Raw genomic sequence first — 11435 nt, 5'->3', positions numbered from 1 at the left:
TTGCTCAAGACTTTCAATATCTAAAGTCATTGGTTTTTTCAATATAGTAAACTTCAGTGTTTTTTTGCTTTGGCAAAATAAATTGATTTGAGCTCTTTGTAAAGTTTCTTTTGGCCGCCAGTTTTGTTCATTTTTAGAAAACTGAAATTGAGAATTGTGGGAATTCTCTAGGTACCACGGTATTAATATACATGAATATAAGTCGATAATCGCAAGATTCATTTCCAAAACAACGTTTAACACTAGCTCCCAAAGACAAAGGTATGTAAGAAATTATACAAATAGGAAATAAAGCCGGTAACACACAAAAGAGAAGCGGTCATCGGTTTTCAGTGATGCTGGGCAGACAGTGGATATTCCAGGCATGAATTCCATATCAAAGTTCAAATTCGTAGTCCATGAATGAGTTCCGACAAAAACAGCCTGCCGTATGCATAGAAATACTCATAATAATATGCCTGAAAGTCATGAATCCCTTTGGCAGTGCTGTTTCTGTATGTCTGACAAAAGTAGATCATACGAATCTTTTTTGTACTGCGCATGGCGATAAATGCTTAGGTAACGCCCAAACTTACAGACAAGATGAAGATATAAAGGAACATTTGCTTAAAAATCGTTGGAGTCTTTGGGCACCGAAAACGTCAATTCAGATTGGCGATTCGACGACTTTGTATATCTTGCTCATCAGCAGTATCTCACTAACCATGGCGGTAAGATCAAATTGCAGAATTCAAAATTTTCATTTGAGTGAGTGAGTGAGTGCTTGGTGTCTAACGTCGCACTTAACAATTTTTCATTTATATGACGACGAAGGCATCCTTAGAGTGTATGCAGTGTGCCTCCTTGTTGTAGGACGGATTTCCCCCGCTCTTTTATCTAGTGCTGCTTCACTGAGACGCCTTACCGAAGGCAAGTAAGCCGTCCCGCCCGAGCGGGATACGGGGTCAACCAGTCATAGTACTACCCCCTTCATGATGAACGGCAATGGAGGAAGTTACAACTCAAGTCAGTTTTCATTTGAACTTATGTCATTAAGTTTAGGTTCATAAACATGAAGGTGTCTTATGTTGATAGATACTGAAACGTGTCCTCCTAAGTTTTACATCAACCGAAAGACGAAGTCGTGCTACCGCATTATGGGTGATGAGAAGGTGGTACCAGTCCCGGGTGGACTGTCAGAGCCAGGGAGGAGACCGGATCTGGTGCGACACGATGGAGGAGTACAGGCACGTGGTCATCCTCATCACGGCTTCCAAAGATACAAAACACACTTGTAACTTTTGAAGTATGTCGGGGTTTGCTTTCTACAAAAAATCGACTGTACACTTAAATGTCTTAAACATCATAAAATTAGAAATAAATCGTATTTGTATGATAGACCATTACAAATGCTATCCTTAAATATATTTAGTGTTTTCACAAGAAAAAGAGTAAGCTTTTCCTCCGTTGTACTTATGTTGTAATAGATGTTTTGAAAATAAATACTAGGATAAGTTAAAAGCCAGTAAGGAAAATACTTATTAAAAAATCGGAATCGTTCACTTGATCCAATAATTTTGTGAAACATATCCAGAATCAAATAATGCAATGTTTCAGAACGAATACTAGATACATTTATTGGATGATGAGTGTGCATGGTTGTTGTTGGCTTTTGTACTTTGATAATCTAACAAAGACATAGTTGAAGGCAGGTAGAGTAAAACTTTATCAAATGACATTATGCTATAAGGCGGGTGAATGGCCCTTTAGCAAAACAGCTGTACAGAAAATGAAACTGAGTATAACAGATTTACAGCCTACGCAGCCTTCGAATAATTTGGATTTATAACTTCTTTAATCTGGTAACAGCTGTAACTTATGTAAACAAAAGAATAAACTTTTTGTGATTGTGAAACAAACTGTGATTTAGTATTAATTTACTTGCATGTTTACATAAGCTAAATTATGATTCAAACATCACACGTGGGAAGGTCTTCCAGCAACCTGCGGATGGTTGCGGTTTTCCCCTGAGCTCTGTCCAGTTTCCTTCCACCATAATGCTAGCCGCCGTCGTATAAGTGAAATATTCTTCAGTACGGCCGAAAATACCAGTTTAATTAACAAATAAAATAAAGAAATGATTCAATGCATGGTCGTATGCATACTTACACACTTAACTGAGAACCAACATATCTTTATTATCTTGTACAGAGGAAGACAAGCCTTGTGATATCCCATTGGTTTATGGGCCGCTTCGAACACCAGTTATTTCCCATAAATACACTCAACGGCCTATTTTGTATGCATGAAGTGCTTTTGTAATGTGTATGTCTTCTGCATACAGTTTGCCTCATCACATCTGAATACATCCGTGTTCTTAAGTAGTACCAGTTACAGTTCCTCAACAGCTGAGACTTTCTACCGTTTCTATTTTATCGTCATCTATACATTAACCAGAGTTCGACAAAACCGATAGTTATATATTTTTAACTTCAGTGGGGCAAGTGGTTAATTTTTTTAAAACTAGGCCAAAGTCATAGATTTCTAGAACCTGTTAATAAAAGGACTTGAAAGACCTATTTCAGATATAGCTGCGCGTGCAGAAAGCTATACAACATGGCGCTGAGAACGCTCCTCCTGTGCGGTGTGGTTGTATTGGCATTCACCAATCCAGTGTCCAGCGGACTGTCTCTATCGTCACTTTCGAACAGAGTCGACCGTTTGGAAGCTTTATCTGCAGACGTAAGTATATACCTTAGCCTGCAAGGAACTCATATTTCAACTGCAGTGGTGAGTTCATTAGAATGTATATCTATATTTCAGTAACAACAAGGGCAAAGTCTTTGTAAACTTCAAAGTTTGGTATCCCCAGCTTATCGTAATAATGAATAGATATTTCCTTAAAGTGAAGAAAAACGAATGTTCACTATCAAGTGGTCCGCCTTGTGTTTTTGTTCTCTGTATATTGTTCAGTTTTCTTAGCTAACAAGGTCAACGCGACTTCATACATGTAGTCCCTATAGGGCCCTAACCATTACATATCCAGTATTACTGCTACACAAGTAAATGCTAAAGTTTTAGCACATAGTATACGCCGATAACTGACACAGATATTAGTAGTGTTGAAAGTAGAATATTACATTTCTTTTCCAGCCCTACGGGGAAAAGTAAAGGTATGAGTATGTTCATTAGATGGTCTAACCCTGTGAGAGAAGAGAAACCCAATATTCTTGCTTGAATTACATATATATTGGCTAAAACAAGCAGACCATGTGTCCCAAATTTTAAAAGAATTAGGGTAAAGGCCTATACAGAATGTTTCCGGAATGGTCCAGGATCAGGATATCCACTTCCTGTCGCTCTTCATGTTTTCGTTATTTACTACGCGTGGTTGTAGCGAACTTACACTTGTTATTGGCTGAGAGAATTAACGCTTTAGGCTGTGCATACTCTGTCATGTATTAAATAAAACACATGTATTAAATGATAAATTATGTCAGCCTGCGTGTCATATAGCTGTTTACAACATTTAAAAATTTTGACAAAGAACAAGGTCATACAGTTCATTTTGAAAACAAAATAATAAATACCAATTACTCTTCATACCCCTCCAACAAGTTGTTGTTGTTTTTAGAAATCATTTCAGAAAGAATAACACGTGTGGACTTTTATACTTTTGAGTAGAATTCAAAAGACAAAATATTTCTTTCCAACGCTTTGGCTAAATTTTTTTCATGGTAACTCGATGCCACTAGCGGATCATTATTACCAGTAAATACCACCATTCTGATTAGACTGAATACAAATGATGAACGAGCCCTCATTAATGCTGGGTCCAGTTATTTATTTATTTGATTGCTCTTGAATTTTCCGATTATACACCGACCGTCATGTTTATGTGTGGTGAAAAACAGAGTGCCCGAGTAGCCATGCACCGAACCTGGCCAGGTACATGTACCTGACATACCTGATTTACAAGTGCAGAGTAACTTCTCTGCAATACGCCTGGACTTACACATAACCCTGTATCTGCTTAAATTTCGCTACCAGAGCCAAGCTGATATTCTACTTCGTAATACAATAGAAATAGGTCGTTCCCAGCACCAACAAGCGACTTTGCTTGTGATCAAATTCCTACCACATTTTGTTTTGCAGGGCCTTTTCCCGGGGAATAACGTGTCCTATCCTGCAGGTATGTGTGCACCATTCCACTTTCAGTTTTGTTATTAAAACGATATGTGATGACGCATTTTAATGAGTATTCTAGGCTTCTTCCAAATTCATGACATTTTAAATGTATAAGGGTAAAGAACCCAGGCTCTAGAGTTCGTTCCTTACCGTTCCATTGTCTTGGGGCAACCTGAAAATCAGCCACTAAATTTAAATTAATTCCCAAAGACGTTTCCAGGGGTGTTCTAAACATGTAAATCAAATTATTGTACATATCCACTCATTTGGTGTCGCCATTTCACCGCGTTAGAGACACGTCACAAATTTTAGGTAATAAACAATGTCGCGCTGTTACAGTGAACATGATTGGGCATGACAATTTGATAGAACAAAAATACAAACAAAAACACAAACGCCAGATGTCCCACTCAAGAGTTTCAGCTCTCGTTGTCTAACATCCAAAGTTTCTTTGAGCTTGTCAGTTTGTCAGGGCGAACGTCTTCGTCTCCGGAGTCAGTATTACTTTACATTAGACATTAGGGAAATTGCCGAACGGAATAAGTTCTTGTCATTTGGAAACTTCTTTCCTGTCGATGTTGGGGGAACATTTCCTTTAAAACTAAGGCTTCGAAGAGCAAACAGTTATACAGTGAAATCTTCTGTTTCTCAGGCATTGGCGAGGCGGATTTGTTGCCAGCTGCAGAACTCGCCCTGACAAATTACCCACCCAACATGTAGGCATTGTGACACAGTTAGTCGCTCTCAGTTCGGCATAAATGTATGACTGTCCAGTTGAACCAATATGCCTCGGTTTAACATTTAAAATAACCTCCAAATCCAAATTTTTTTGACATCGATGTCAATAAATTTTTGAAGAGGAATCATGAGCTGAGCAGTGTTTAGACGCCATAGCCAAAATATTACAACATAGTCCAAAAGAACTTCTACAACATGGCTACGTGGAGAGATTTGTCTGTCAGTTCTATATCCCCAATGTTGATTTCCATCTTCGCGACTTTCAAAACTTTCAAATTTTTAAAAATATTTTTTTGGCTTACTTCTTTTTTGTAGGTATACATATTGGCAAACTTTGTGTTCACTGTAAGCATTAATGAAACACAACAACAACAATAATTCAAACCATGTTGCGCGCACTAAAAGTCGGTCTCAGTCAGAAACATGACCAAATATTCTATACACCTTATAATCTGCTTCTGTTGGTAGACATCAAGTCATGCCCGTCAGAGTTCTACATGCACCGCCCCACTTTTGCCTGTTACCGGATTATGAAGGAAGTAAAGTCGTGGTACGAGGCCCGAGAGGAATGCCACACCCAGGGGGCTGACCTGATCTGGTACGAGAACCCGGTCGAGTATAGACACGTGGTCATCAAACTCCTCACCTCTCTCACAGAGTCGAAAGGTAAGCAAACATGTATCACACCAAGGCGACTGGACTGATCTGGTTTTAGAGCCCAGTCTGGTATACAGACACGTAGTCATCAAACTTCCTACTTCTCTCGCTGAGTGGAAAAGTAAGCAAACATGTGTCACACCAAGGCTGCTGGACTGATCTGATACGAGCACCCAGTCTGGTATACTGACTGACACGTGGTCATCAAACTCCTCACCTCTCTCACTGAGTCGAAAGGTAAGCAAACATGTGCCACACCCAGGCGGCTGGACTGATCTGGCTTGAGGGCCCAGTCTGGTATACAGACACGTATTCATCAAATTCCTCAGGTACATGTAGTGGTCATCAAACTCCTCACCTCTCTCACTGAGTCGAAAGGTAAGCAAACATGTGCCACACCCAGGCGGCTGGACTGATCTGGCTTGAGGGCCCAGTTTGGTATACAGACACGCATTCATCAAATTCCTCAGGTACACGTAGTGTTCATCACATTCCTCACCTCTCTCACTGAGTCGAAAGGTAAGCAAACATGTGCCACACCCAGGCGGCTGGACGGATCTGGTACGAGAACCCGGTCGAGTATAGGCACATGGTCATCAAACTCCTCACCTCTCTCACTGAGTCGAAAGGTAAGCAAACATGTGCCACACCCAGGCGGCTGGACTGATCTGGTATGAGAACCCAGTCTGGTATACAGACACGTGGTCATCAAACTCCTCACCTCCCACTGAACTGAGTTGAAAGGTACCGGTAAGCCAATATGTGTCACACACAGAAAGTTGGTCTGTTCCCATCCACATAAAATCCTGTCCAGGCGAGTTATTCAACCGATTGAGCTATAGGAGACATGCTAGTAAGAAGGTGGCCGTCTTTACATGGGTGCAGAGTATCAATAATTACCTTACTAGGGGTTTACTTTCGTGCTGTACGTTTATTTCCTCATGGCAGAATATGTATTGTATTTCTGTTTTAGTGATGTGGCTTTAAAAACCATAGTCTCCCATCTACATGGATACAGTTCTGTGGTAACACAGATGTGATTTACTTCATTACATAGATCACTAAGCACTAAGGCGTCGTTTAGGCAGCCGCCGATCGGCCCTTCACAAAGGATGGCGCAAGCTCGAATGTCGCATGCTCGAATTCAGCTTTGCTGGAAACCAAAATCTGGTTAAACCACCAACCTTACTGAGCCGTATAAGTTAGATGTTTATGAATATATAGTGATTTACCTTTGATTTCATTTTAACTAGATTGATTTAATTGGTTCTCAGGAATAACGTCTCTTGAAGTACTTCACTTCATGACTCAACCGCTATTGTTCGGTACTTTGGCTATCAACACAGCGCGCTGTATGCTCCTTTACTCCTGGTAACCTCATTTCATCCACTTACCACTTCATAGTATACGCATCTTGAACAAATTCTTTCTGGTACGATAATTCCAAGAAAACACTATTTGCTGGTTCAGTCGCCCAACACCGTTATCACGTGGACGGCATTAAAGCATTAGCAACCTGCACAGCATTTCGTCAAAAACAAATCACGTTGTTGTTCTCTTTGAACATCTTTCAGATTACAACAACGCAGGCTACTGGTCAGGGGCGAATGACATCACTGGAGGACCTCTGGTGTGGGGTGACACCGACATGCCGGTGATGAGCAGCTTCTTCAGTAATTCCCAGTCCTCCTCCAACTTATACCGTTACGGCCGTCAGTCGTCTAGCTCGACCGAGAACGCCCAGAAGCATTGTGTGTTCATGAAGTATCAACGCTCGACGATGAAAATGACACAGGAGCTGAGTGAATGTGACGGCGGAAGGCTGTATATTTGCAAGTGTAAGACAAAAGGCAAGGGGCAGTGTGTCCCGCCTTCAAAATTAGACTAAAGTTCTGCTTTGACTTAGAGAGGTACAAGACTACAAGCCTTCGTACATGTTTTCGTCCGAAAAGCCGACGCGATGTGGAGTCAATTTCTCCTTTCTCTAAAATGACATGATATTATACTGGCCGAGTACCTGTGTGTCGAAGGGCCTTGTCTTCAGGCTGACTAGAGCCCTAACTTTCTAAAATTCAAAGAAACTCAATTTTTCGTGTTCCTAAAATTAACCAGCTCTACATATTTTTACCATTCTTTTTCATTATACATCATACCTAATGAAACTATGAAATAAAGCATTATATTTGAAGAAAAAGAAGCTCATACCTGATTAAACCAATGAAGTATTATACATGCGGTTGACAAATTAAAGGAATATACCTGATCAAATCAAAAAAGTATTATACATGCGGTTCACAAATTAAAGGAATATACCTGATCAAATCCAAAAAGTACAGTCCTGGAAAAAAGTTTGGAATATTGGTGAATTTCACACCATCTCCACGAATAGCGTGCTTCGTTGCGTTCAGGTCAATAATCTGTCGATTGGTTTCACTTGGACTAGTCTCTATGATGCATTATCAATAGTTTCCTCAAACCAAAACATTTCTAAATGTTATAGGAGACGAGTTTTTCACGATATTCTGAAAGCGCCCCAAACAAGTGCAGAAATTCAGTGAAACCCATGTATTTTATTACGAGCTGCAACTTTTATTCGATTGGAAATATGTCTACAATACTTGGTAAGTTAAATATGCAAAACACTAACAATACAGAAAATTAATTTAGTACTTGGTGTGCCCACCCCTCGCATTGTACAATGCGCGCACACGTCTTGGCATACTGGAAACTATGGAAGTCAAAGTTTCTTCCGGTATATCTCTCCAGCAAGTGAGCACAGCACGAGTTAGTTCAGGCACGTTCGTTGGGGCTTCATCCAGGTTATTCAACCCACGGGAAACTTCCGCCCACAAGTTCTCAATTGGGTTCATATCCGGTGAAATGGCTGGCCACTGCATGTGCTCAACACCCTCCTGTTCCAGAAAATTCCGTATCAGTTCTGTCCGGTGCGGCGTGGCGTTGTCGTCCTGATACACAAAGTTTGCCCTGAATTGTTGCCGAGCAAATGGGAGCATTATCGTTTCCAGAATCCGTTGATATTGGTGCTGGTTCATGTGTCCATCCAAGACGTGCAGGTCGCATTTACCAGTGCTATGAAAAGCACCCTAGGCGGTGACCCCACCGCCCCCGCCTTGGACTCCGGGCATGATGCAATCTTCGTTCAGAGCCTCGTGAGCCTGACGACGCACCATCACACGGCCATCTTCCCGGTAGACGACAAAACGAGACTCATCACTGAATATCACGTGTCGCCAGTGTCCCACCTGCCAGTTCAGGTGTTCCCGCGCCCAGGATAAGCGTGCCTGGCGGTGTCGACGCTGTGGCAAAGGCTTCCTCTTAGGCCTCCTTACCAAATACCCAGCAGTCAACAGTCTGGGTCGCACTAAGCGGCTTGACACAGGAGTATTGGTAAATCTCATCCAGTCAGCGCGTATCTGGTTGGAACTCTTCGTACGGCCATTGCGGCAAAGTCTCACCAGATACCGGTCCTCTCTCTCGGTGGTCTTTCGTGGCCGACCAGACCTCGGTCTAGGCGTCGGCACACCCGTCTGTCGGTGTCGCTTAAAGATTTTGGAGACGGCTCCCTGAGTGACACCAAGAGCTGCTGCAATGTCCTTCTGTTTTGCTCCAGCCAGGCTCATACCAACGATACGGTTGCAGACTGCAGCACTCAGTTGACGTCTCATGATCACAGCAGTATTGTTGGAAACACTCTGGAGCACTGGCATGCCTTAACCGAGCTTTTATAAGAGTTACAAGGTTAAATTATAATCATGTCTGCGTACATGACTTTTTCACTGAGAAATGGATGGTCATGCTTTGTCCCAACTGTAATTTTGCTCAGGTGACACAAGCAATAATGGTGTGTATGAGCTGAAAGGGGACATAATCCACTACATTTTCCACCCAAACAAGAATGTGTGCATTCAATGTAAGGCGCACAAAAGTATGTTTCTGGTAAATGCTATCATCAGTGAAAACAATATTCCAAACTTTTTTCCAGGACTGTATTATACATACTGTTGACAAATTAAAGGAATATACCTGATCAAATCAAATAAAGTATTATAAATGCAGTTGACAAATTAAAGGAATATACCTGATTAAATCAATGAAGTATTATACATGCGGTTGAGAAATTAAAGGGATATACCTGATCAAATCAAAAAAGAAGAATTATACATGCGGTTGAAATATACCTGATCAAAGGAAACATTCTATATATATCAACAAATGCATAAACTGCGTATTGCCTTATTTACAGATATGATCTGTAATAACTTATTTGTTGATAGCAACACGCCAGCATCGATAGCTGAAAGATACAGTAGCTTGCCTTTTCATGTTGTTGACCATACAGGATCTTACCAAAGACCAAAGGAAAATGGTACTTGTTGCTGTCTCGCTTGAGGCTCAGCACTGAGAGGTAAGAGAAAGGAAACATTCGGTGTCAGTATAATGAGCCTCGGTGGGCTGTCATGTCTGGTATCTTTCGTGGCAGCAGCATTTTGGCGGCATGAACTCGCCACAAGAAGACACATTATATGTACACGCACCTAACGACACAACGTCGTCACATGACTGAAAAACAATCAAGTACGACGTGAAGCCCAAGCATACATACATATTCATACATTTTGTTGAAATAAGAAATGTACTTATTTCAAAAACCATAGGGTCGAAAACACATCTACTTTCATTATTGTACCTTTTTGTTAAAGGTGAGTTTAAAGGGAATGCAATGTCTTATTAATTAAACTAGCTGGTTGTGCTGTCACATCGTGGTCTTCATTTAACTTCTGAAGCAAAACTAGATTCCTTTAGCACAATTTATAAATTGCTGAAACACTGAGATTTTGCTTATAACATGACATGTATAGATATAGAATTCCGCTTCGAGTAAAATATACCTGACCGCACTTTTGTGTCGTGATGCAGACTTACCTTCATTACCCATGTATCGGTATAGTACAGACAAAGGCAAAGTCCGAGTATCACATCGTGCGTACTCATACATGAAGTTATTAACATCTAACCAGAACTGATACAATTTTGAACACTCTATGAAATAACGAGTTACATTTCCGCTACATGACACAAAGGGTTGTCTTTGATTATCCGTCTTGCGTGTAAATACTTGTTGCACGGTAAATAATAATTTGTACTGAAGTTGTTTTATTTCATTTTCAATAGGTACAGTTCGTGGGATATTCCATATTCAACTTACTATAAGCGACATTATCCTGGCTTTTCGTAAGCTGTAAAATAGTACTAGTGTATCCAAATTAATAGGAGAAAATGAGCATTGTCTAAAGAGAAGTCATTTACCGATAGGGTTTCATTTAGTTGTCTAATGGTCATGTCATTAATATGGACATTTGAACTGATATAGTTCGCTACTGTTGTAACAATGTTGTAATATTCTTTAGATTTGCACAGAACGCGGTTAAAGTCTTGAACCTTCCATTGCAGTCATAAATATCTTGAGCAAAATCGGATTTTGGCCTTATATCACGCTTTATTAAGGAATAATTTTTACCCTTGCAGTATATTTTTAATTTTCCATATAAGATCATTGTAAGGGTTCTACTCATCTTTAACACCAGATCAAGTGAATAGGTTTTTTTTTTATGAAATATAGCTATAGACTTGTTTAACTTTGATACATCATTGTTACGTTGCAAAAGAAAGCCTACAGACCACCAAAATGCCTGTAGACTTCTGTTGCGCTTAATTTCCACATGGAGCGTTTAGAGAAAAACGTCGGTATCCATGGTAACTTAAGAGCCTTGTTACGATCATCAAAATCTCTAGCTTTAAATTGTGTTACACTGTGGTCTTAATTACTACCATAATAAACAGAAATGCTCAAT

The 11435-nt window shown here is 40.4% G+C and overlaps 1 protein-coding gene across 1 annotated transcript; it reads left to right on the top strand.

Moving 5' to 3' along the window:
* Positions 1-2499: 2499 nt before the first annotated feature.
* On the top strand, positions 2500-7759 carry LOC135461516 (uncharacterized). Its single transcript, XM_064738653.1, has 4 exons — positions 2500-2721; positions 4135-4171; positions 5374-5571; positions 7137-7759. The coding sequence occupies exons 1-4, from the start codon at positions 2596-2598 to the stop codon at positions 7448-7450; spliced, it is 675 nt and encodes a 224-aa protein (XP_064594723.1). The 5' UTR covers positions 2500-2595; the 3' UTR covers positions 7451-7759.
* Positions 7760-11435: the final 3676 nt, after the last annotated feature.

Source organism: Liolophura sinensis, chromosome 1 (assembly GCF_032854445.1).
Source record: "Liolophura sinensis isolate JHLJ2023 chromosome 1, CUHK_Ljap_v2, whole genome shotgun sequence".
Classification (NCBI taxonomy): domain Eukaryota; kingdom Metazoa; phylum Mollusca; class Polyplacophora; order Chitonida; family Chitonidae; genus Liolophura; species Liolophura sinensis.
The sequence above is the reverse complement of the archived record's forward strand: the minus strand, read 5'-3'. Positions and strand labels throughout refer to the sequence as shown.

Bases quoted from the DNA above. Each gene is read 5' to 3' on its own strand.
- LOC135461516 (XM_064738653.1), top strand. From the start codon at position 2,596: ATGGCGCTGAGAACGCTCCTCCTGTGCGGTGTGGTTGTATTGGCATTC. The intron at 4,172-5,373 runs GTATGTGTGCAC...TTCTGTTGGTAG, and splicing joins TAACGTGTCCTATCCTGCAG to ACATCAAGTCATGCCCGTCA. The intron at 5,572-7,136 runs GTAAGCAAACAT...AACATCTTTCAG, and splicing joins CTCTCTCACAGAGTCGAAAG to ATTACAACAACGCAGGCTAC.